The 27,528-nt window shown below is 46.9% G+C and overlaps 1 protein-coding gene across 1 annotated transcript in view; it reads right to left on the reverse strand.

Annotated features, from left to right (window-relative positions):
• Nucleotides 1–27,528, reverse strand: part of naalad2 (N-acetylated alpha-linked acidic dipeptidase 2) — a 316,092-nt gene that overhangs the window by 222,697 nt on the left and 65,867 nt on the right. Inside the window, exon 3 of the mRNA XM_070891469.1 lies at nucleotides 854–1,040. Coding sequence (XP_070747570.1) covers nucleotides 854–1,040 — 187 coding nt within the window. The remainder of the gene's footprint in view (nucleotides 1–853; nucleotides 1,041–27,528) is intronic.

The following is a 27,528-nucleotide window of genomic DNA, read 5'->3' on the forward strand; positions in this document are numbered from 1 at the left end:
TCACAGGATGTAATGAAGCTGGCAAGGCCACATTTATTACCGATCCATCGTTGTGCTTATGTAATGGGCATTCTTCTTGAACCACTGCAGTGCATGTGGTGATGGCGTTCCTACAATTGCAAATAGAAATCAGAAATAGCAAACTAATCATTTCAGCTGGTAATATTTTCAGATTTCTCTCCTGCTTTCAACTGACTGTGCAAATGAGCACCTTAAAACGTTATACATTATACAATGATTTATATACTGTTAATTCAATTATTGATTATCACTCACTAAACTCGCAGCGATCACACCACAATTATATGGTGGCATCATAAGCAGCTGTATGTAGCCTTCTGGTTACTGATAAGTTTAAACACCACCACCCTCAACAAAACTGGTTAGATGACATAGCACTGCTCTCACCAACCAAGGCTGCTAAGGCAAGGAGGTGCATGAATATAGAAAAGCTTGTAAATGAGAACATGAATTTTGAAATCAATGAAAGGGGGATATAGAGAGCCAATAAAGCTGATGAAGATACATGTACAGGGAGCAAACATAATGCATTTGCAAAATAAAAATACATGAATTGACTCAAGTTCCATGATTTCATTAAAATCTGCACCCAAATAGACTGTTACGCACAATCTATCTGAAATGAGCACATCACTCCACTTGACTGGCATTGTTTTAGTCCACTGCCAGGATGTAATTTGTAAACAGTAGAACTCGGCATCGGCAAGAAAAGCATGAGAATTATTGAATTGTATCATGGAGTATATACTATTAATTGTATATTACTTCAGAGTAACACAAGTACAGATGGAGTTAAGTAAAAAGTATAATTAAATATGAGATTTCACTTTACCGAATATCCATTCTTATCAATGATAGAGATGTAATTAGGATTGCTTTTGTTTGGGTAAGACAAAAGGACATCATAGTGAACCAATTCAACTGAATCCAGTCCCCAGATCTTCCACTGCTTTTTAATCTGGTGGGCTAACTGGAGATTCTTTTCAGTCCCGGCTAAATGGGGAAATCGTGTCCAACTCCTGAATGAAACAAAATTAAGACTCATAAGAAATTGAAAGATAATGAATGTGTAAAATAAAAACAATTACTGATCACAGGGAATGCTTTGGCATTTGCAAAATTAAAACACATGAATTGACTCAGGTTCCATGATTTAATTCAAATCTAAGTCCAATAGACTGTTTTGCACAGGTTAACATCTGAATTGAACACATCACTCTATTTGAACGGCTCAACCGGCACTGTTTTAGTCCACTGCCGTTAATGATCTAAAGTTACATTAAAAAAGGGTGTAGGAGCAAATTGACTCCTTCCTGGTACTGTCACTCTCTGTACAGTATATTGGAGCATTCATTCCCAGGAGGGTTCATAGACATTGCAATCAATGTTGAATGGTATGTTTAAAATAGTACATGTCAGTTCATTTTGGAATAATTTAAAATACGCGATTTAAAGTCAACTCGTACAAGATTGATTATAATGTAATATTACATAGGATAATATAGGATATACAGCACAGAAACAGGCCATTCGACCCTACCAGTCCATGCCGCGTTTATGCTCCACTCGAGCCTCATCTCGTCTTTCTTCATCTAACCCTATCAGCATAACCCTCGATTCACTTCTCCTGCATATGCTTATCTAACTGCTCCTTAAATGCATCTATACTATTTGCTTCAACCACTCCCTGTGGTAGCGAGTTCCACATTCTCACCACTCTCTGGGTAAAGAAGTTTCATCTGAATTCCCGATTGGAATTCTTGGTGACTATCTTATATTGATGGTCGCTAGTTTTGCTCTTCCCCACAAGTGGAAACACTCTCTCTGTATCTACTCTATCAAAACCTTTCATGATTTTAAAGACCTCTATGAAATCACCCCTAAGCCTTCCATTTTCCAGGGAAACGAGTCCTAACCTGTTCATCCTTTCCAGATAAGTGTACCCTCGCATTTCTGGTATCATCCTTGTAAATCTTCTCTGTACCCTCTCCAAGGTCTCTATATGCTTTTCATAATATGGCACCCAGAATTGTACACAATGCTCCAAATGTGGTCTAATCAAGGTTCGATACAGGTTTAGTATGACTTCCCTACTTTTCAATTCTATCCCTCTAGAAATAACCCCTAGAGCTTGGTTTGTTTTTTTATGGCCTTGTTAACCTGTGTCGATACTTTGTGATTTGTGTATTTGTACTCCTAGATCCCTTTGCTCCTCTACCCCATTTAGATTCTTATTTTCCAAGTAATATGTGACCTCCCTATTTTTCTTACCAAAATGTGATACCTCACATTTAATTGTATTGAATTTCTTTTGCCAATTACATGCCCATTCTGAAAGTTTATTAATGTCCTCCTGCAATTTGTTGTAGTCCTCCTCAGTATTGACTATCCACCACCCCCCCCGCCACCCCCACACTTCCCAATTTGGTGTCGTCCACAAATTTAGAAATTGTATTTTTAATTCCAAAGTCTAAATTGTTAATATAAATTGTGAATAACAGTGGTCCCAGCACTGATCTTTGTGGAACACCACTACCCACCTTCTGCCATTGTGAATAGCTACCCTTTACCCCTCCTCCCTGCTTTCTGTCTTGAAACCAGCTAGCTATCTATTCTACTACTTGTCCCCTGACTTCACATTCCCTGATCTTATTCATTAGTCCATTATGTAGTGCCTTATCGAAGATCTTTTGAAAATCTAGATAAATGACATCTACTGCATTACCCTTGTCTATTTTCTCTGTTAGCTCTTTAAAAAATTCAATTAGATTGGTCAAGCAAGACTTTCCCTTTTGAAATCCATGCTGACTATTATTATATTTTTCATTTCTAGTTCATTTATTTAGTATATTGCCTCGTTTTATTTTAAATGTAGTTAACTCATTACTAAGCTCATTATTTATTGTCCTCTCCACCTTTTCCATCTCCCTGGTAAATACTGAAGCTAAGTAATTATTTAACATCTCTGTCATCTCTCTATTGTTGCCTGTGATATTATCATTTCCATCCCGACCTTCCTTTTTTTATTTATTGGCCTGTAAAATATTTTACTGTTTTGTTTTACGTTCCTTGATAATTTAATTTCATAGTTCCTCTTTACCTTCCGGATTGTTTTTTTTATTTCTCTCCTAATTACTTATCATGTTCTCCCCTGCTGTCCATGTACTTAATGTATGCCTCTTTTCTTACCCTCAATTTGTCCTTTATAGCTTTATTCATCCACAGTGTCTCATTAGTGTTTAGCTTCTTCTTGTTTGTTAGCGGAATATATTTTTCCTGGACTCTGTTGAACACCATTTTAAATGTTTCCCATTGTTGTTCTGCATCATTGTTTGTCAATATTATTGTCCATTTTATTTTCCCAAGTGTTATTCTCAGTCCCTCAAAATCAGCTTTTCTCCAACCTATTACCTTAGTCTTTGTCACAGCTATGTCCTTCTCAATTGTCAATATGTCAAATTAGACAATCAGGTTTGTGAGGGCAAAGGGTATTCAATTATATTTGCTGAGAAGGGGCAGCATCATCACATACAGTAGGCTGAATTAATAATAAATTAAAGGTTAGGTTTATTGGAAGTTAGTACAGTAATGTTGGCAGTTATGCTTCAATTTACCAGAAAACCTTTATTACTGAAATTTATGGCACGGAGTTTCCGCTTGATTGCGCTGTTTTTTCCGGCACAATTCCCCCGATATAGGCACAACCGGCACAAAAGATCGCAGAATTTTAAGCACAAATTGCGTTCAGCATAACTCAAGTTTCTGTGACCTTTTGCGTTCGAATCATGCCAGAAGCCAGCTCCACCCACTGAGTGGGGCCCAAAGTGAATTAATCACAATTGGGGGTTTCCACTAATTGCACTCGTATGCAAGCATTTGAGGAGGCTCCAAATACTAAGCTACTTCTTTTGGGTGCAAGGACACGAGTAGGTAAGTTTTGAAATATTTTTAATGTTTTTTAATTTACTAACTTGAAAATAGTTTTGCTTTTGTTTTCGAAGAAGTCAGTTTCAGTCATTTAAAATTGGGTTACTCACAGGAGGAAACGTTACAAGGACACCCTCAAATCATCATCATCATCATAGGCAGTCCCTCGGAATCGAGGAAGACTTGCTTCCACTCTTAGCATGAGTTCTTAGGTGGCTGTACAGACCAATACGAGAACCACAGTCTCTGTCACAGGTGGGACAGATAGTCGTTGAGGGAAAGGGTGGGCAAGGAGCCTGGTTTGCCGCACGCTCCTTCCGCTGCCTGCGCTTGATTTCTTCATGCTCTCAGCGACAATACTCGAGGAGCTCAGCACCCTCCCGAATGCACTTCCTCCACTTAGGATGTTCTATGGCCAAGGACTCCCAGGTGTCAGTGGGGATGTCGCACTTTATCAGGGAAGCTTTGAGGGTGTCCTTGTAACGTTTCCTCTGCCCACCTTTGGCTCGTTTGCCGTGGACGAGTTCCGAGTAGAGCGCTTGCTTTGGGAGTCTCGTGTCTGGCATGCGAACTATGTGGCCTGCCCAGCGGAGCTGATCAAGTGTGGTCAGTGCTTCAATGCTGGGGATGTTGGCCTGGACGAGGACGCTAATGTTTGTGTGTCTGTCCTCCCAGGGGATTTACAGGATCTTGCGGAGACATTGCTGGTGGTATTTCTCCAGCGACTTGAGGTGTCTACTGTACATGATCCATGTCTCTGAGCCATACAGGAGGGCGAGTATTACTATGGCCCTGTAGACCATGAGCTTGGTGACAGTTTTGAGGGACTGATCTTCAAACACTCTTTTCCTCAGGCAGCCGAAGGCTGCACTGGCGCACTGGGGGCGGTGTTGGATCTCATCATCAATGCCTGCTCTTGTTGATAGGAGGCTCCCGAGATAGGGGAAGTGGTCCAGGTTGTCCAGGGCCACGCTGTGGATCTCGATGTTTGGGGGGCAGTGCTGTGCAGCAAGGACAGGCTGGTGGAGGACCTTTGTCTAACTAATGTTTAGCGTAAGGCCCATGCTTTCATACGCTTCAGTAAATACGTCGACTATGTCCTGGAGTTCAGCCTCTGTGTGTGCACAGACACAGGCGTGTCCGCGTATTGTAGCTCGACGACAGATAAAGTGCAACATCCTCACTGACATCTGGGAGTCCCTGGCCAAAGACCGTCCTAAGTGGAGGAAGTGCATCCAGAAGGGCACTGAGCACCTTGAGTCTCAGCGCCGAGAGCATGCAGAAATCAAGCGCAGGCAGCATAAAGCGTGTGCGGCAAACCAGTCCCACCCACCCTTCCCCTCAATGACTATCTGTCCCACCTGTGACAGGGACTGTGGTACTCGTATTGGACTGTTCAGCCACCTAAGGACTCATTCTTAGAGTGGAAGCAAGTAAGTCTTCCTCGATTCCAAGGGACTGCCCATGATGATGACCCGCAGGTGGTAAATTGACAATGTGATTTAAACTGCTTAGTTTTTGTGATAAACCCATTTTCAGCTTTATTAATCAAACTTTACCAAGTTACAAACTCCATGAGGGAAGTGGAGCACTAAATCAAGGGCTAGCCATTTCTCTCAGGGCGCTAAAGTGCGAGAGCAGGGCGGTCGTGGCAGAGCGCAGAACAATGTGGAGTGCAAAGATATCGGCATCAGAGGCTGCTTCCCTCGCTTAAAGGGAAGAGCCCATGATGGTGCACAACATACCTCTGCTCAGTTCTGTTTTGAAAGGGGACCTGCGCGACTGCCATTAAAGCCCCAAACACCCTGAGTGTAGCACTTGGACATCTTGCAGCAATGAAGCATCGAAAACTTTCAGCGGGCACCAAACTGTTGCAAAGAATAAAACTTGGCCTACCTGAAAACCACTGCCTTTAATTAGCACTCCCCAAGCGGCCAGCCGAGGTGACAGTGCCTCCTCTACCTGCCGTTGTTCACGTTCAGTGATACAGCAGGGAACGGGAGGCAATTTCATATCCAGGGATGTAATGGGGAACTGCGCACTTTATGATATCACGATCTGCGAGGCACGAGAGGATGAGGCAGTGTTAGCGCCAGTGTTAAATCGACACTGAAGTTCACAGGTGTCGCTGAATTTGCTGCGCTCTGTTGCTAACCGCTTAGCACCCCATTACGTACCCCCCATCCCTCCTGCACTAATGGGAGAGGCAAAGCAGCCGAATTTCTCCCCTTTAGTATTTTATCTTCCAGGTTTTGTGGACTTTTTGGGGGTTATATTGGCCAAAGGGTGAAAACAGGTGCTTTGCTAATAAGAAACACCTGTTTGAAAGTCTGGATTTAGCTAACGATTCTCGGGCTACTAGATGATTATGATGATTTGAACGTGCCTGCAGGCGATAATCAGAGATATGTAGGTTTAGTACTCATTAGGTCTGGACAAGGACATGTAGCCAGGCAGAGCATTGCTGATTAGATGCACTTTTCGTGGAGCAGTATATATGGGCTCCTCGTACCCAGTTCCACTGAAGTTGTGGCGTACTCTGGATGGCACAAAGCAACAGGTTTCAGATTGGCTCAGGAACTGAAGGAGAGGGCGCACAGTTTTTTGGATGCAGCATCTTTGTGGCGGAGTTCCAGAGGAAGAGGGATGTCCTGAACTCGGGGCTGGGGGTGTGGGCAGGGGGTGGAAAAAGTGCGACCTCACCCTTCTTACCATCTCTTCTGCAGCAGCTGGTCTTGCTCTGCCTGGCTACATGTCCTCGCAAGACCTAGCAAGATGACCATGACCAAGTACTCTCTTTCTGTCTTTCTGCTGGTTACTCCTGTAAGGTGGAATAGCATAACATTTCCACAATAAATGTTGCTTGAGTGTTGGTGAAATCTTGACAAAATGTTCCAGAAAGTCTCCCCATGTGTTTCAGAAGTCTTCTTCACAGCTCCAGCAGCAATGATCATGAAATGGTGAATATCCCTTTGAGTGCTGAGTATCCCTTTAAGTAGCGCTTGAAATTGCACCGTGTTTACTCCCAAAGAGCTGGTCGCTGTTAGGAGAGGGCGTTAGTTGAAGCACTAACCACTAAAATGCGGTGTAGCCTCTTTAATAAGCACTAGCAGGCATTTTGCGGCAATAAGTCTGCGGACGGCCATTCTTAGTGCTGGTGTCAAATCCTTTACCAAGGTGGCATCTTGCGCTAAACACGGGCTAAACCGGGGTTTCAGCTCAAGACCCCATCATGGCCCCCTCTTTAGCGGCTAAAGTATTCGTCAAGAATTGGCCCCTTTATCTTCAACTTACTTTCCCATACTCTGGCCGGAATCATCCCAGCCCTGCGAGTTCGGTTTTGGAGGCAGGTCCGCTATCAAAATGGCCCTGATCGATAGCAGGGTGGAAGCCCGCACTGAACCTGCCTCCGTGTCAGTTTCTCAACTGTCAGGTCTGCCTGCGGCTCAGGAAGGCAGATTATTATCTGAATGGTGACAGATTAGTAAAAGGGGAGGTGCATCAAGACCTGGGTGTCATGATACATCAGTCATTGAAAGTAGGCATTCAGGTACAGCAGGCAGTAAAGAAAGCAAATGGTATGTTGGCCTTCAAAGCAAGAGGATTTGAGTATAGGAGCAGGGAGGTGTTGCTGCAGTTGTACAGGGCTTGGTGAGACCACACCTTGAGTTTTGGTCTCCTAATCTGAGGAAGGACATTCTTGCTATTGAGGGAGTGCAGCGAAGGTTCACCAGACTGATTCCCGGGATGGCAGGACTGACATATGAAGACAGATTGGATCGACTACACTTATATTCACTGGAATTTAGAAGAATGAGAGGGGATCTCATAGAAACATATAAAATTCTGACGGGATTGGACAGGTTAGATGCAGGAAGAATGTTCCCGATGTTGGGGAAGTCCAGAACTAGGGGTCATGGTCTAAGGATAAGGGGTAAGCCATCTAGGACCGAGATGAGGAGAAACTCTTTCACCCAGAGAATTGTGAACCTGTGGAATTCTCTACCACAGAAAGTTGTTGAATCCAGTTTGTTGGATATATTCAAAAGGGAGTTAGATGTGGCCCTTGCGGATAAAGGGATCAAGGGGTATGGAGAGAAGGCAGGAGTGGAGTACTGAAGTTGCATGATCAGCCATGATCATATTGAATGGTGGCGCAGGCTCGAAGGGCCGAATGGCCTGCTCCTGCACCTATTTTCTATGTTTCTATGTTTCTATGTTTCAAGTGGTGAGCCAGTCAATTAAAGTACTTAACAGGTAGCTTAAAGGTATTTAAGAGGATTATAACCACGCATTTACCATGTTACCAACTTTTTGACGAGTTTTCCGTCCCCCCGGGAACACGCCAGATAAGTGTGTCGGGTCCTCAATGACTCTCCATTGCTTTCAATAGGTGACAGCTGCAAAGGTGGTATAAAAGCTACCATTTCACAATTATTCACTTTCCAATCTCAGAAGCTATAGCCTTCAGTGTTTGGAAGTCTTTTCCGCTTCATACACTATGGATTTGTTTGTAGTGAATTCTATATTTGCTGTAACCTTCTTGAAGAAACATTTCTGACCATTGACAGATTGCTTCTGTCAACTCAAATGGATCTGGCATTTCAAGAATCAAAATGGGCACGATTTATGCTCGCTCATCTTGGTCTTTAGAGTCTGATGAGGAACAGCTGCAGGAGCAGCAGAACCAGCCACACCAGCAGCAGCATCAAGAGTGGCAACCTTCTGCTGAGCCACCTCATGCTGTACAGGGCGGAGGGCATTAGCTCAGGGATGCACGCGCTGGAGGCATTACCCCCAGCACAGGATGAGCTACCTCAACATAACGGAGCAGCAGTGCCGAAGGAGACGCAGGCTATCGCGCCAGGTAGTCACCGACCTTTGCGCATTGCTGGAGGAAGACCTGCAGCCCAGAGGAAGGGGTGGACACCCATTTCCAGTGGCTGTCAAACTCACCCTTTCCCTCAACATCTTCGCCTCAGACTCCTTCTAGGCATCTTCCACAGACATTAGTGGCATTTCCCAGTCTGCCGCCCACAGATGCATCACACAGTTCACCGATGCCCTGTTTAACAAGTTGGGCATCTAATAAAGTTTGCCACTGATCAAGCCAGTGTGACTGAGCGGGCGATTGGTACTGCCACTTTGGCTGGCTTCCCACAGGTCCAGAGAGTGACTGACTGCATACATGCGGTGATCAGGATACTCCCATCACAATCTGAGAGCTTTTGTGAACTGCAAGGGTTTCCATTCCCAAAATGTTCAGCTGGTGTATAACCACAGTAAAATCATCATACATGTGTGCGTCAAGTTCCCTGGCAGCTGCCATGCTTTGTACATCCTGCGCCACTCCACCATCCCTCAGCTGTTTGCACTGCCAACCAGTCTTTCAGGCTAGCTGCTTGGGGACAAGGGCTAGCCCCTCAAGACACGGTTGATGACACCTTTGAGGAAGCCACCGAACGAGGCTGATGGGTGGTACAATCAGAGCCTCATCTCCACGAGAAATATAATCAAGCAAACTATAGGGTTGTTTAAAATATGTTTTAGATGGCTGGACAAATCTGGAGGGGCCCTTCAGTATGCACAGCGAGTGTATCCAGAATAGTCGTGGTCTGCTGCGCCCTGCATAACATCGCTCAGCATCGCGGACTGGTGCTAAATAATGATGTCGGCTCAGAGCGAAGAGCCTCATCATCGGAGGAGGAAGAGCAGCAGCAACATAAGATTGGCATCGCTGCTGAGGAAAACTTGAAGTAGCCAGCACTGCCATTAAGAGCAGTGCATGAGAACATTGCTGCTCATAACGCTAGGGATGCCCTCACAAATGCCAAGTTCCAGTTATTTTGTGGCTGTCACAGGTGTCCACATGTTGGCATCATCCCACACCAACAACATAAACCATTCAATCAATGATGACTTCCTTCTTTTCATCATCAGCATCATTGCTGCATGTCAAATCAGCCCTGACCCAACACTCTGCCACCTCCATACTATCCCACACATCTGGCTGAGACTGCAAAGTGTGACAAAGAAATGATTGAATTAAATAGCTCCATATTTTACAACCATAATGATACTGATAAACACACCCGAGTCATAACCTGTGTGACTATTTGTGTGGGATCTTTCTGTTCCAGGTGCTTCTACAAGGTGCCAACCCTGTGGCTTCAGCAGAGATAGAGGCAGCTGCTCACTTGCCTGTTGCAACTGCTTAGATGCCTTTGCCAGTCGTCCTCTGGGTTTTGAGACCAGTGATGGCCTCGCCAAAGTCTTCTCCTCTTGCAAATGTGCAGAGGCAGACTCGGCCATCACTCTCCAGGGAGGCATCTGACTGAGGGGCTGGCAAGGGGATGGAAGTTGGAGTGTTTGGAGTAGAGCAGCCACTTACATATCCCCTCCCACCATCATCCCACTCATGGGACATCCGCACTTTCCTGCTAGCAGGAGCTGGAGAGCACCTTGCTGCACTTCATTGCAGACATCAGGGTCCATGTCTATACGACATCCCCCCTTGAAGATTTACCTTGAAGGTAAATGGAATGCTGGCTTTTATTGCAAGGGGCCAATGTAATGATCCCCTGGTTTCTTTCCTCCATAGATGCCCTTCTCTCCACCATAGATGATCATCTAGTTAGAAGAGAAACCATGATGTCATTACATTGGCCCCTTGCAATAAAAGCCAGCATTCCATTTACCTTCCTGATACCTTCCTGTAACTGCATAAGGAGCGGCGTGCAGCCCAGGGAGCAGTGTGGAGGCCCCGACCTGCGAGAAACCATCAGCGGCAGGTCGGGGCCATAAAAGGAGCGGTGTGCGGCCCAGGGAGCAGTGTGGAGGCATGCCATTACAAGGTACAGTGCGAGCTGGTGCAGGAGGGCAACGGCAGCGAAGAGTGACGTTAGCAAGGTCCAAGTCGGTGATTGGAGCGTGGGCAGATACAGCAGGAGCAGCGAGAGACTGTGGAGGGATGTGATCGGGGCACAGGGGAGGCGTGAGTTCAGGGCCAGGGACCCAGGGGCAGCACGGGCCAGCCCACACTGCGATATGTGTGTGCACTAGGTCCGTGCAGCAGAGCAGATCTCCAGTTGTCTTTGGTAATCCTTGCCACTGGACCAAGACCTAGCTCTATCAAGCCCGTGTGGTGGCTAGTGTGCAACGGCCACCACACTTTAAAAAAATCCACACACAAGCATCTTCCACCCTTCAGGATGTAGTTCGGGTTCTTCATTCGAAACACCTGTGAACTCATTTTTTTTTGGCATGGAAGCAAGTCATCCTCGTTTTGAGGGACTGCTTATGATGATGATGACTGTGATTCCTCCATGCAGGTGACTATCCTATCCATCAAGGAAGCTATTGATACCAGTGACTGCGCCACAGTGCTGCTCATGTTGGAGATGGATTCCTCCATTCTGTGCATAGTCAGTCAGTGCAGTCGCAAAACCAGTCAGAGCCTCCTGCACTTGTTCCTGCAAATCAAGGGTCGCCCTCTTGGATGGCCCCTGAGGCTCACCGTTTGCACTCGGCTGAGCGGGGTTCGGAAACTCATGCACCCTCCGACGGGGATTTTCCACTGCTGTCATGGTCTCCACCATCTGTTCTTGCTCACTTGTGTTCTGAGAGCCACCAGGTGACAACACTACTCTATTTCGCAACGGCCCCACCGAGGTGTGTGTATCTGTGCTGGTGCTGGTTTGCGTTCTGTGAGGTGACGCTATGCCGTCAGAAGCAGAAGGCTCCACGAAGAAGTCTTGTTCCTCTTGCTCTTGGGTGGGCTCCTGATGGACCTGTTCTCAAGTGCAGACACATACCCATTAGACACATCATCACCATTAATTTTATGATCACATAACAACCCATAAGTGATGAAAGGCATGCAACTGTATGGCTAATAATTATGTCACCAGCTTCTTCTATTGAGCCCTCTCTCTGTCCCCCACTTCCAGAACCTCCTGCACACCAGAAATATCAAGTGTTGCCTCCTCCGTGCTGGACAAATGAAAGATCGACTGAGGGCCTCTCCTGTTCTCTCACTCTTACAGTGGGCAATCATTTCCTGCAAGAAGGCAAAGAAAAGAAGGTTTAGAGGGATGGGAGGAATGACCGTCATTAATGGAATGGCATACAGCTTCACAGGGAGCCTTTAATGGAGTGGCTTGGCGATACCAAGTTGTCTCCTTTTGTGCTGTTCATTGCTTTCATTGCATAAGGATTATGCTGAGTATGAGGGGTGGAAATTAAGATGGTGTTAGATCTCTTAATTTCCAATGAAATACGAACTCCGATTGTAGTTTTAATGTATCTTTATTTTGGCAGCAGTAACAAGCTCTTGGCTTTAAGCCAGGTCTTTGTCCTTCTGAGACCACATGGTCAAAATGGCTGTATTTATACCGGGTTCAATTTACAGAAAAGAACTCGCCTTCTTTGACCTTATTGGCTCAATTAATAGTCTTTTAACCTTTTAATTGGCTCGCTACCCAAGGTCCTAAAATGTCAAGTTGATTGATGACTTAATGCAACATGCTCCCACTCATGTAGCAGCCTTGACTTGGGGGTCTGTGAAACCGCGACAAATTTTGAGACGCACTCTGATGAATACTGCAGAGCTCCTCCAGGCAGGTCCTGGTCCAGGCTGTTCCCTGCATTTTTCCTGCAGCTGTCGCGCCGCAAAAATCATGTCCGTTGTGCCCCATAGGGGACGAAATCCGCACTGCGACTCCGGGAGGAGCTTCTCGGACACAGGGAGAAGACGGTTGAGGAGGACTCTAGCAACCTCACAGTCGACAAACTCCTCGCTGGAGTGGAACTAAACTACAGAACCAATGGGAATCTGTTCAACCTTTGCCATCTCCAGGCCAGGTCCAAGACTACCCCAACCTCTGTCGTCGAGCTACAGTACACGGACGACGCCTGCGTCTGCGCACATACAGGGACTGAAGTCCAGGACATAGTCCACGTATTTACTGAGGTGTACGAAAGCATGGGCCTTACGCTAAACATCCATAAGACAAAGGTCCTCCACCAGCCTGTCCTCGCTGCACAGCACTCACCGCCCCCCCCTCCAGTCATCAAGATCCACGGCACAACCCTAGACAACGTGAACCATTTTCCACATCTCGGGAGCCTCCTATCAACAAGAGCAGGCATTGATGACGAGATCCAACACCGCCTCCAGTACGCCAGTGCAGACTTCGGCCACCTGAGGAAAAGAGTGTTTGACGACCAGATCCTCAAAACAGTCACCAAGCTCATGGTCTACAGGGCTGTAGTAATACCCACCCTCCTGTATAGCTCAGAAACATGGACCATGTACAGTAGACACCTCAAGTCGCTGGAGAAATACCACCAACGTTGTCTCCGCAAGATCCGACAAATCCCCTGGGAGGACAGACTCACCAACATTAGCGTCCTCGACCAGGCCAACATCCCCAGCATTGAAGCACTGACCACACTTGATCAGCTCCGCTGGGCAGGCCACATAGTTCGCATGCCAGACACGAGACTCCCAAAGCAAGCGCTCTACTCGGAATTCCTTCATAGCAAATGAGCCAAAGGTGGGCAGCAGAAACGTTACAAGGACACCCTCAAAGCCTCCCTGATAAAATGCAACTTCCCCACTGACACCTGGGAGTCCTTGGCCAAAGACCGCCCTAAGTAGAGGAAGTGCATCCGGGAGGGCGCTGAGCACCTTGAGCCTTGTCGCCGAGAGCATGCAGAAATCAAGCGCAGGCAGCGGAAAGAGCGTGCGGCAAACTAGTCCCACCCACCCCTTCCCTCAACGACTATCTATCCCACTTGTGACAGAGACTGCAGTTCTCGTATTGGACTGTACAGCCATCTAAGAACCCATGTTAATAGTGGAAGCAAGTCTTCCTCGATTCCGAGGGACTGCCTATGAGAATGACGACTTGCTTTCATTGCATAAGGATTATGCTGAGTATGAGGGGTGGAAATTAAGATGGAGACCTCATAATGTAAATAAATGAGCGCAACGAATTTTGAGACATACTCTGATGAATACTGCAGAGCTCCTCCAGGCAGGTCCTAGTCCAGGCAGCAGATTCCTTGTTTAAGGATGCCAATGGTCTGCTCTGTTAGATTCCATGTGGCAGCACAGCTCTCACTGTACACATGTTGCCCACGTGTACTTGGGTTGCGCACCGGAGTCATGAGCCAGGTGGTCAGCAGATAACCCTTGTTGCCCAGGAGCCACCCTCTGGTTTGTCATGGTAGTTCAAAGACTGAAGGAACAGTGAACTGGCACAGAATAAAATCATCATGACTGCTGCCAGGATACCGGGCATTTACCATCATGCTATGCTGAGCAGGGTTGCTCACCAACTGCACATTCAGTGAGTAATAATTTTTGCGGTTGTGGTACATCACAGCATTTAGATACAGCACCCGCAAAGCCAAGTATGCAGTCGATTGTGCCCTGCACCAGGGGGAGCATAAGAAAATAAGAAATAGGAGAAGGAGTAGGCCACCTGGCCCCTCGAGCCTGCTCCGCTATTTAATAAGATCATGGCTGATCTGATCATGGACTCAGCTCCACTTCCCTGCCTGCTCCCCATAACCCTTTATTCCCTTATCGCTCAAAAATCTGTCTATCTCTGCCTTAAATATATTCAATAACCCTGCATCCACAGCTCTCTGGGGCAGAGAATTCCACAGATTTACAACCCTCAGAAGAAATTCCTCCTCATCTCATTTTTAAATGGGCGGCCCTTTATTCTGAGACTATGGGCCCAAATTTCCCCACGGAGGTAAAATGGCACACCTCTGCGCCCCACGCTGACATTGTGGAGCAAAAGCAGCGCCAAAAAAAAGACTTGCAATTATGGCCGATTCTCGGGCTGTCTGTCGAGGTGGCATGGCGCAGAACACAGAGAGGGCCCCGCAGCTAGGTCCGTGCTGGCCGCACAGAGATGGCGGGGCCTGATCGGAGTGCCTGAGAGAGTGCCTGCAGCACACGCATGCACGTTGCAGCGTTTGCACATGCTCAGTGGGGCAATAACATTGGCAATCGGCCATTTTTAAAGGGGGAACCTTTTAAAGGGGATGCCTGCTTGATGTTTTGAAAGCTATGGGAGTGCTGTTTGGAGTACGCTGCAAGAAATCAGCTGCTAAACCTCCACAAGGAGTGCTGCATAGGTGAGAATCATTCATTGCTGCAAGCAAAATAAGGACTTTGTGTTTTGATAAATCACTGAGTGTCAATTCAATAGAGTAATGCAACACTGTGCCCCAAGAACAAAGAATTTCACGCATCAAGAAGTGGAGGTACTAATGAATGTAATCGAGGAAAGATGGCAGGAACTGGATATGAGCAACAGAGGTCGCACAAAAGTGCCACCCAAAGAAATTAATAAACGCTGGAACAAAGTTGCAGAAGATTACTGCGCAGTGGTGAATACCATGAGAAATGGAAGGCAATGTAAAAAGAAATGGCAGGACCTTTGGTCAAGCAGTTAGTGTAAGTAATATTTTCATTTGTGAATGGAATTGCATCTGTAAATGTGACCATCTGTATATGTCCCACCCAGCAGAAAGACACCCTCTCCAACAAGTTATATTTTCACCTTTGCAGAAGAAATTGGCCCACAACAAAAGGGAAATAACTCAAACAGGAGGAGGCCCGCCAAATCTGCAATCAGTACTGCACAAGCTGGGCTTATACGCGAGGGAGAGGGTAAGTACTGAAAATCAACTTGCTGCCTGGCCTGCTACTCATGCCACCCATCCTGCCCCCTCCTCTGCTGCTAACCATTTGACTGTTCTGTTATATTTTTCAGAACCTGATGCCAATCCTGAAGATACAGAAGAAGATTCCGACGTGGATGAGCCAGACCAACTTTGTAGAGGGGAGGGGGTGGCCATGGAGAGGTATGAAGGGGAGAATCTTGACCATGCATTGCCAAGCACTTCCATGATTTCTGGTTAGTCATTCCGTGGTTTGAGCGCGGCCCAGTTCCTGCACAGTGGTTTAGGGTCTGGTTCGACATTCCGTGGTTTCAGCTCATCCCCGTCCCTGCATAGTGCTTTATGGTCTGGTTCGACATTCTGTGGTTTCAGTTTGTCCCTGCACAGTGGTTTAAGTATTGTCCGACATTGGATGCTTCCGAAAGTCCAGAGGTTGCGGGTTCCAATGCTGCTGGAATGCAGTATGGAACAATCAGTGCTCCAATATCCCAGCCTGCACCTTCCACTGCTGCTGGAATGCAGTATGGAACACTCAATGCCCCACCATCTGAGGTTCCGAGTCCCAGTGCTGCTGGAATGCAGTATGGAACACCCAGGGCCCCACCGTCCCAGCCTGCGACTCCCAGTGCTGGTGGAATGCAGCCTGTAACACCTATGGCCACACTGTCCCAGCCTGCGCTTCACACTGGAGGGGTTCCGCGAGACAGACCCAGGGCGAGGCCAAGGAGAAATGTATCACGCTGTCCTGAGATGGAGGGTGCAACAGATGTGGTTCAGGTGATGGCATTGGGTGTGGAGACCAATGAGCTTACCCGATCACTCGTGAACACCCGTCAGTGGGGTGGGTGATGAGGTAATGGCACTGAAGGCAGAAATAGCAATAATGACACGGGACATGAGGGGAGGGAAGAAATTACAGGGGCAGCGGGAACGACGGCACAGGCCATCAGGGAGGTAGCTGCTGCAATAAGGGAACACAGCCAGGCCAAGTTTTTAAGTGATCTTACAGTGTAAGTTTTTTCTAATGGAAATTGTTTTGTAATTTTTGTAACTTTACAAGTTTGTAAGTGACCTTAAAGTTTTTAAGTGATCTTAGAGTCATATTAAAGTACAGATGATAAAAAAAATTATTTTATTACACGAAGGTGAAGTACATTCTAAAACTTTCAAAATATTTTTTACATTGAAACTAAATCATATTCCATTAACACAAAACAACATTTAGGAACAGCTGCAAAAAACAAACATGTCAAAGCAGAACAGTTGTCGCTGAGCCCTCAGGCATTAGTAAAGCCATCACGGATGAGCTGCTGGCGCAAGGCTTGAGCAATCGTTAAAGGAGCACGATGGTCTGCCTTCCTCTGACGTCGTGCTCCGGCCTCAGGCACTTGCATATTCTCCTGATCCTCGTCACAATCCTCCTCCAGCTCCTCCTCCTCCTGCTCGTCACCTGCATCTTCCACATCATTATCATCAGGCACTCTCACCGCAGGTGGGTCGTCTTCTTCCACTATCAGCTGCTGCTGCCTCATGATGGCTAAGTTATGCAGCATGCAGCACACAACAGTGATGTGACCGACAATCTCAGGGGAATATTGCAAGTTGCCTCCGGAATGGTCCAGGCATCGGAAACGCTGTTTCAAGATGCCAATGGTCCTCTCTATGATGCTGCATGTCTTAATGCGCGACATGTTGTATTGACGGTCAGCTTCTGTCCGGGTTACACGTAGGGGCGTCATGAGCCAGGTGGTCATGCCGTACCCTTTGTCTCCCAGTAGCCAGATCTACCCTTCTGGCTGCTGCTCAAACATGTCAGATATAGCGCTGTTGCGTAGGATGAATGCATCATGGGTGCTGCCAGGGTATCTTGCATCGACTGACATGATGCGATACTTGCTGTCACACACGAGCTTCACATAAATGGAGTGGAAGCCTTTTCTATTCCTGAACTGCTCCTCCACAGGTGCTTGCAAGGCGATGTGGGTACAATCAATGCAGCCTTGTATCTTTGGGAAGCCAGCAATCCTGCAGAAGCCCACAGCCCTGTCACGCATTACTTGTGCGGTCATTGGGAACTTGATGAAGTCATTCCTCCGCGCATACAGTGCAGCCGTGACCTGGCGAATGGAGAACTGTATTGCACCTTGAGAGATGGCGCACACATCTCTAGCTGTACCTTGAAACAATCCCGAGGCATAGAAGGAAAATGCAGCTGTAACCTTCACTTCAACAGACAAAGCAGTCCATCTGCTGCTTCTCGGCTGCAACTGTGATCTCACCAATTCTCAGATCTCACGGGCAACTTCTCTGCGGAAACGCAGCCTTCTGACACAATCTGCGCACTCAGGTCCAGGTAGGAATGCCTGACTTGAAATCTCCGAGGTGCGTAAAGCCTCCTGCCCAGCAGCCTACGGGCTCTGATGTTCCTGATGCGATGAGCTCAAATCAATTCTCCCCTACGTATCACAGTGACGCATAACTATTGAATAATCCGCGGCATTGAGATTGATGCACCCACTCTTCAAGTAAAATTTAAACTTTCAAAGGTTAAAGAAGGTGCAAAATGGGAGCACAGCCCAGCTCTTCTCACTCCCCAAACTGTCATTGTAACCCATGTGTAAGCTGACCTAACATGTACACCTTGAGAACACTGACCACAGGGGGCGAACTTGTGGGAGACATTCCTAACCGGGACTTTCCGGTATAAAAGGGGAAGCTCCACCCACCGTCTGTCTCTTGAGGGCTTGGTAATAAAGGTTACTGGTCACAGAGTGATCTTCTCTCAAGTATGGGCCTCGCGTACATTTATACTGTGTAGTAAGGACATATTATTGGCGACAAGAAACTGGGATTTAAACCATGCGAGCATGGCCACTAGCAGCACAGAAGAGAGGTACTGTGTTGGTGATGATTGGGACGACTTTATTGAGAGACTACAGCAAAGTTTTGTCACTAAGGAATGGTTGAGACAGGATTCAGCTGACAAATGCAGGGCTCATCTCCTGACGGTTTGTGGATCCAGAATGCACTCCCTGATGAAGGACCTTCTAGTGCCAGAGAAGCCGGCGGACAAGACGTTCGAAGAGCTCAGTAAGTTGATTGGGGAACACATTAAACCAGCGAGCAGCATGTACATGATGAGACACCGGTTTTACACGTACCAGCGGCGAGAAGGGCAAAGCGTTCCAGACTTCGTGGTAGACCTCCGGCGACTGGCGAGCCTATGTAAGTTCCCAGATGCATGCAGAGCAGAGATGCTGCGAGACTTTTTTATTGAGGGCATCGGGCACGCTGGGGTTTTCAGGAAACTGATTGAGACCAAAGACTTGACCTTGGAAACGGCGGCGATGATAGCCCAGACATTTATCTCAGGGGAGGAAGAGACCAGAATGACTTATGGCAAAAATCTTGGCTCAAATGCGGCAAACGACCAGGGAGTCAACATTGTTAGCACGGCACACAGTTCTCTAGGCAGACAAGGGCAATCGGACATGCCCCAGCATGCAGTCGAACCCAAAGAGGGAATTCAACAGAGACAATGGATAGCTGAACGGCGATTCATGCCATCGCAATGGACAATGCGGCCAGTAATGGGGCCATCAATGGTGCGCTTAAGGAGAGTTACAGAGACAGTCAGAGTTGATCGACTGGTAATGGAGCTTTTGTTTCCAACAATGAGGCCTCTAGCTTATGCTGGAGGTATGGAGGCAAACACCCAGCCAGAGCTTGCAGGTATCAGCAATATACCTGCAGAAACTGCAACGTCAGCGGTCACTTGGCGCGTATGTGCAGGAAGCCTGCAGCCAGGTTGATGTACGAGGAGGACAGGCCCAATGTAAGCCCTACGAGGCCAAATGAATACTGGGGGAAATCGCTGGAAGCTGAAGTTCAGCGAGTTCATGTGGAGCACATATACAGTTCATATACCAGGACACCACCGATAATGATGAAAGTGCTCCTCAATGGCATCCCAGTATTAATGGAGCTGGACATGGGGGCCAGCCAGTCCCTGATGAGTATCAAATAGTTTGAAAGGCTGTGGGTGTCCAAGGCCAGGAGGCCAAAATTATTGTCGATTGACGCACTGCCACGGATAAATACAAAGGAGATCATTCCGGTGCTAGGCAGCGCCACGGTAGTCGTGACCCACAAAGATTCAGAGAACAGGTTGCCACTCTGGATTGTCCCGGGGGACGGTCCAGAACTACTGGGGAGGAGTTGGCTTGCTGTCATGAACTGGAAATGGGGCGATGTCAATGCAATTTCTTCTGTGGAGCGAGTATCATGCTCACAGGTCCTGGACAAATGTGACTCATTATTTCAACCTGGCATTGGCACTTTCATGGGGGCCAAGGTAGTGATTCACATAAACCCGGACGCCAGGCCAGTACACCACAAGGCCAGAGCGGTGCCGTACGTGATGCGGGAAAAGATAGAATGCGAATTGGACTGCCTGCTGAGGGAAGGCATCATCTCGCCAGTCTAATTCAGTGACTGGGCGAGCCCGATCATGCCGGTGCTCAAGGCGGATGGGACGGTCAGGATATGTGGCAATTACAAGGCCACCATCAATCGGGTGTCACTCCAAGACCAGTACCCGCTACCGAGAGCGGAGGACCTCTTTGCGACGCTATCCAGTGGCAAACTTTTTTCAAAATTGGACCTGACCTCAGCTGGTGAGTGAGTCGAAGAAGCTGACCACCATCATGACACACAAGGTGTTGTTTGAGTACAACAGATGTCCGTTCGGGATTCATTCGGCCTCCGCGATCTTTCAGCGAAATATGGAAAGCCTCCTCAAGTTGATTCCAAGCACAGTGGTTTTTCAAGACAACATCCTCATCACGGGTTACGATACTGAAGAACACCTCCACAACCTGGAGGAGGTGCTACGCAGACTGGACCAGGCAGGGCTGCCACTGAAAAAGGCGAAGTGTGTCTTCTTAGCTCCAGAGGTAGAATTCCTGGGGATGAGGGTAGCAGCAGACGGGATCAGACCTACTGCGTCCAAAACGGAAGCGATCCAGAGAGCACCCAGACCCCGTAACACGATGGAGCTGCGTTCATTCCTGGGGCTCCTGAACTATTTTAGCAACTTTCTTCCCAAATTGAGCACGCTGTTAGAGCCGCTACATGTGCTCTTACGCAAAAGTCACGATTGGGTCTGGGGGGACAGCCAGGAAAGGGCTTTTGATAGAGCACGCAATTTGTTATGCTCCAACAAACTGTTAACGTTATATGACCCGTGTAAGAAACTTGTGTTAACGTGCGATGCGTCGTCCTATGGGGTCGGGTGTGTGTTGCAGCATGTGAATGCCAATGGTCAGTTACAGCCAATAGCTTATGCCTCCAGAAGTCTGTCCCAGGCAGAAAGGGGCTATGGGATGGTAGAAAAGGAAGCGCTAGCATGTGTATATGCAGTAAAAAAATGCATCAGTACCTGTTTGACAGGAAATTTGAGCTGGAGACAGATCACAAACCCCTAACGTCCCTTTTCACCGAAAACAAATGCGAATAAATGCGAATGCATCGGCCCACATACAGAGGTGGGCACTTACGTTAGCCGACTATGACTACACAATTCGGCACAGACCGGGCACTGAAAACTGTGCCGATGCACTCAGCAGGCTACCACTAGCCACCACTGAGGGGGCAGCTGAGCATGATGCTGAGATGGTCATGGCTGTTGAAGCTTTCGAAAGCGAAGGCTCACCTGTGACAACACGTCAGATTAAAGTCTGGACAAATAAAGACCCGCTACTGTCTTTAGTTAAGAAATGTGTCCTGAATGGGGACTGGGCAGCCACGTACGGGGCATGCCCTGAGGAGTTTAAACCGTTTCATAGGCGCAAGGATGAACTCTCGATTCAGGCCGATTGCCTACTGTGGGGAAACCAAGTAGTCATGCCCCAGAAGGGCAGAGAGGTGTTTATCAGAGAACTTCACAATGAGCACCGGGCATTGTCATGATGAAGGCAATTGCAAGGTCACACATTTGGTGGCCAGGGATAGATGCAGATCTGGAACTTTGTGTTCGCAGGTGCAACACGTGTGCTCAGCTGGGCAACGCACCCAGGGGAGCCCCCCTTAGCCCCTGGTCCTGGCCCGCCAAGCCATGGTCACGCTTCCATGTGGACTACACAGGTCCTTTCATGGGAAAAATGTTTTTGGTTGTAGTAGATGCCTACTCCAAATGAATTGAGTGTGCCATTTTAAATTCAAGCACATCCTCTGCCACAATAGAAAGTCTATGGGCAATGTTCGCCGCCCATGGCCAGCGGACGTCTTGGTCAGCGGCAATGGCCCGTGCTTCACAAGCACTGAATTCCAGGACTTCATGGCAGGCAATGGAATCAACCATGTCAAAACGGCACCGTTCAAGCCGGCCTCAAACCACCAGGCGGAACGAGCAGTGCAGATAATCAAACAGGGGATGCTCAGAATCCAAGGGGATTCCCTACAAAGCCGCTTATCAAGCCTCCTGTTGGGCAATAGATCCCAACCACACTCGCTCACAGGGGTTCCACACGCAGAGCTGCTAATGAAAAGGATGCTCAAAACCAGGTTATGCCTTATACACCCTACTATGAAAGAAATTGTTGAGAGCAGGCGTCAGTCACGATGTGACTACCTTGACAGGAATGCGAGGGCTCGATGTATTGATGTCAATGACCCTGTTTTTGTCCTTAATTACGCTGCAGGGCCCAAATGGCTTGCAGGCACTGTGATTGCCAAAGAGGGGAATAGGGTTTTGGTAGTTGGTAGTTAAACTTACCAATGGACAAATCTGCCGCAAACACGTGGATCAAACTAAAAGGAGGTTCAGCAACCCCATAGAAGCAGCAGAGGAAGAACATGACATAGAGTTTACCCCACCACAGGTGACCGAACACCAGAACCAAGTGGAGGAGAGCACAGTCACTGTGGGCAGTCCGGACAGGCCTGAGGCACCGCAAACAGCAGACACTCAGGCCAGCGCCCAACAACCGGAGCCCCAATTCAGGCGCTCTACAAGGGAGCGTAAACCACCAGAGAGACTTAACCTGTGATCCCAATAAGACTTTGGGGGGGAGGTGATGTCATGCATTCAACCAACATTGTAACCCATGTATAAGCTGACCTAACATGTACACCTTGAGAACACTGACCACAGGGGGCGAACTTGTGGGAGACATTCCTAACCTGGACTTGCCGGTATAAAAGGGGAAGCTCCACCCTCCTTCTGTCTCTTGGGGGCTTGGTAATAAAGGTAATTGGTCACAGAGTGATCTTCTCTCAAGTATGGGCCTCGTGTGCATTTATACTGTATAGTAAGGACATATTACAAACAAGATAAGAAACCCAAAGATCTTTTGTTGTCTCCCCCTCCCCCTTCAATCATGTGACTTCTCTATCCCTCCTCGTCAACATCCCCCCCCCCCCCACCCCCAAGCCTGCAAAGTTCAGCCTCACCCCCCACCACCAGCCTGCCGCGTTCTCTGTTGATACTCCTCCCTCCTTCAGCCCCGATATGCCGTGTTCTCCCGATTCTTGCCCTGGCCGAAGGGCTTGCCGATGTCCCGCACCTTGCCCTGGCCGAATGGATTCTCGCACGGCCAGCCGCTGCAGAGTTCAGTTTATAGGATTTGATTCAGTACTTTGATTTGTTAATTTAATTCTTTACTTCTCTTCTTTATTTTTTATTGAATGTTTATTATTGCTTGTGCTTGTTTGGTGCTTGGTGGTGCTTTAAATGTAGTTACTTGCACCGATTCCTTAACTGTAAGTAAGGTCTTTCTGTGCGGACAAAAGTGGACACATACGCTGCCCTAAGTTAGTTTAGTACAACTTTTTCTGGCCAAAGTGGCATAAATGGTGTAAGTGGCTGGGAAAGCCCCCTTTTGAAAAAAAAAACTGACCTAACAAAACACCTAACACTGGTGCAAATTAAATGGCCATATTTGGAACTAAAAAGATACACCAGAAAAATCAAGTTATACCAGAAAAAATGGTGCAACTCATGGAGAAATTTGGGCCCTATGTCCCCTAGTTTGAGTTTCCCCTATGAGTGGAAATATCCTCTCTGCATCCACCTTGTCGAGCCCCGTCATTATCTTATATATTTCGACAAGATCATCTCTCCTTCTTCTGAACGCCAATGAGTAGAGGCCCAATCTGCTCAACCTATCTTCATAAGTCAACCACTTCATCTCCAGAATCAACCTAGTGAACCTTCTCGAAACAGTCTCCAATGCAAGTTTATCCTTCGTTAAATTCGAAGCCCGCTATCCAGGCTAAGCTATGTGCTCGATCCACCTGCTTCTCTCTGGTCAGAGAGTATTCAATGGGGTCCCCTTTCCTAGCATAAAGGGCATCCGTCACCTCTCTTATGGAGCGGTTTACGGCAAACTGGGAGATGTTACAGATGTCGCCTACTCCAGCCTGGAAGAATTCCGATACGAGAAAATTCAAGGCCACAGTCACCTTCACAGATACTGGCAATGCAGTCTTTACCCTGGAGTGAGGCTGCAGGTGTGGTTACCAGAGGTGGCAGAGTTCTGTGAGCACCTCCTTCATAAACTGAAGATGCCTCACACACTATTCTTGGCTCAGGTTGAGGTAAGAGAATTGCTCTCAGAAGACCCGAGGTGGGTAAGGCCTCCTGCTGAGATCCCTTCTCCCCTCCTCCTCCTCCCTCTGTGAGCAGCTTGTCCTCTTCTTCGCTGCCTCTGCTCCTTCTCCCTGTCATGCTGCAGGCCAAGAGGGATGGCAACTAGAGCACCCATGACTGAGAGCAAGTTTTCTGAGCAGAATCCTTGAAGTCAGAAGCAAGGCCTTCTCCACTTGTAGCACAATTCCCTGTCACCTCACCAAATTTAAACAACTCTAGAAAGCTCCAAACTCTTCCACAAAATTGCACAGAGCCAGTAGAAATCAATCAGCAACTAACCTTAGAGTGGTTGCTGATCCCTTTAAATGTTGCTGCTAAACGTATGTTCAACTGTGCGACGTTAACACAGAGCATTATATCCAGCCTTGTGGATGAAAATGGCTGTGCTGGTGTCAAATGATTGATGTTATGATATGCCTACTCTACATACTTCTGGTGCATGCTCTCAGCGCTGTCACGAACGGCCTCACCAAGATGACACCCATTGCGGCCCACACCAGAAGTGTGCCCACGTGGCGCGGTCGCCATTTACACCACAAAACAGCACCCATAGCGCTGAAAAATTGGGCGGAATGTCTAGCTCTTTAGAGCTAAAAATTCGCCGACCTAGCGACCGTTTTTTTGGCGATATTTTGCGTGCGGTGGGAAATTCGGAGAAGTTTTGTGGCGGCGCTTTTCAAATACCGCTGGAGAGAGGAGCACCACCATGTAAGACTCGAAATATCGCTTTCGCCAAAAATTTGGCTCTGAGTGCACACGTATTTAGGACGAAGAAAACTGCCAAGGAAAAAGCTGCGTTGCGGCCCTTGGATCAGCGGTAGGTATGAAAACCTGCAAAAAAGTTAAGTTAAAGTTTTTATTTTTCAATTCTTTTGCAGCAATTCGCTAGTTTAGTGTCATGTAAATGTTTTATGAAATTCTTTTTGTTGTTTTTTTCAATTTATTTTTAGGTGTTTTTCCCCCCTCCCAAGGCCCAATTCGCAGCGATATCGTCCTCAGACTAAAGTTGGCCAGGATCGCGGTTTGTGCCACGAATCCTCTTGCAACGCCGATTTTTACCACTGTGCAAATTGAAGCTCGAATTTACTGCCCCATAGCCATAGCATTGCCATAATGATAATTTGGGCGAAAAAATACAATTATCGTCGAGAACCGAATTTACAGCCCTAAATGTCAGCGGCTTAATAACAGAATGGATGATGTGTTGATATTGGCGATTCTAAAAATACCAAAAAAGATTAAACAGTTCTGCACGAGTGACTTATGGGATAGGTTTATCAATTGTCTGGAGGACAGATTGTGAAGGATAAAGACCAAATCCACTCTGCTAATAAGCCGGACTACAATCTTAAAAATAAAACAGAAGCAACTCATTGATTTATCAATTACATACATCACAAGGATAAAAAAAAGTTCTCTGCTTTGTAGTAACTCAAAGTAACCTAATTCACATTCACTTTGTACTTATATTTCAACAATAGTATCAGATGAACCATCTTTTGGCAATTCTATGGTACAAGAAAAGAGGATAAACAAATAGAAATTAGTTATACAACTCATGTATTATTTAAGTCAAAATTCTATCATCATAATCCAAGTAAAATTCAGAAGGCATGGTTTAATTTCTTGCTGCACAACATATAATTTAACTGCACCCCTCCTCCCCCGACCCAAATACTGGTGTCACATAACACGTTAAATTAAATTTCCTCCGAGGCATGAAAATTGAAATAGCTCCCAGAAGAAAATAGGTTCAGGAAGGTCTGCTAATATAATTACCTCGATCATTTCTCCAGAATTAGTGATTATTTTTATATGTAGTTCATGTCTAATATTAATCCCGTCTCTTCAAGCCAAGCTTGAATGCACTTGGCAATAGTTTATCATATACTAGTAGATCTCCTCTGTTATTACTGATGGTGAGTCAGCTTATACACATTTTAATTTAATGTAATGAACAATATATTACTAGGGCCACAGATTTATGGTGATTAAATAATTGAAATTATGTTTTTATTACAAAATATTATGGGGATCTTAGTAATATTTTCAGGTTCAAATTAGGTCTACATTTTCTTGGAAATTAAGATAGTGGTTTGATATTTGTTTAGCAATACAACATATTTTTGCCACAAAATTTGACTCCGTAGCTCTCAGTTTTACGGGTGCAAATTCAGGTCCGAAATGGCCTCAGAGAAGCAAATGCACACTTCTGATGCGGGCCATGACAGATGCCATTTTGGGTAGGTCGTTGGCACGGCTGTTGGGAGCTTTCGCTGAAGGTTTGCAGAGCACACAGATCATGACGTGAATCAGCATGCAATGCGGATTTGATGCCACAACTGCCATTTAAAACAACGCTAGAGCGAACACCCTCGTACAGCAGCAGGAAGGACACCTTTACCAGTGCTATTTAAAAGGATCATCACCTCATTTCAGATCAGTGGATGATTGATTTATATTGGCTCTTGGCGAGTATTTAGAGGTGTTTCTTGGTCTGGTGTTCTATTTGAAGTTGCTCAGTGTCCAGGGAATGGTGTGGAATGTTACTTCAAGGATTCTGCTCCGACCAGTTGCTCCCAAACATGGGTGTGTAGTTTGCATCCACCTGACCTGCAGGAGGACAGAGAGAATGAGCACTGGTGACACAGGAGGATGACAAGCTGGTCGAAGAGGGAGGAGGAGGCCATATCCACCTCGGGTTTTCACAGAGCTATTCTCCTACCTCAATCTCAGCGAGGAAGAGTGTATGTGACATCTCGGCTTCACTAAGGAGGTGCTCACTGAAACCTGCTACAGGCAGAACTGCAGCTTCAGAGCTGGGCAAGGACGGCATTGCCAGTAGTTGTTAAGGTGAGCGTAATAATGAACTTTTATGGGCTCCTTCCAGGCTGCAGCATGTAATATTTCCAACATCTTCCAGTTCACCATGTACTGTTGCATAAAGGAGGTCACTGAGGCACAGAGCTGAAAATATTTCATTCTTTCTTGCCAGAGAGAAGCAGCTGGAGTGAGCACATGGCTTCGCCGGGATAGCAGGCTTGCCTATGGTGCAGGGTGCCACTTACTTTTATTTTATTCGTTCATGGGATGTGGGCGTCGCTGGCAAGGCTAGCATTTTTGCCTATCCCGAATTGCCCTTAAGAAGGTGAGCTGCCTTCTTGACCCGCTGCAGTCCGTGTGGTGAAGGTAGCCCCCACAGTGCTGTTAAGGAGAGAGTTCCA

Source organism: Pristiophorus japonicus, chromosome 10, assembly GCF_044704955.1.
Source record: "Pristiophorus japonicus isolate sPriJap1 chromosome 10, sPriJap1.hap1, whole genome shotgun sequence".
Classification (NCBI taxonomy): Eukaryota; Metazoa; Chordata; class Chondrichthyes; family Pristiophoridae; genus Pristiophorus; species Pristiophorus japonicus.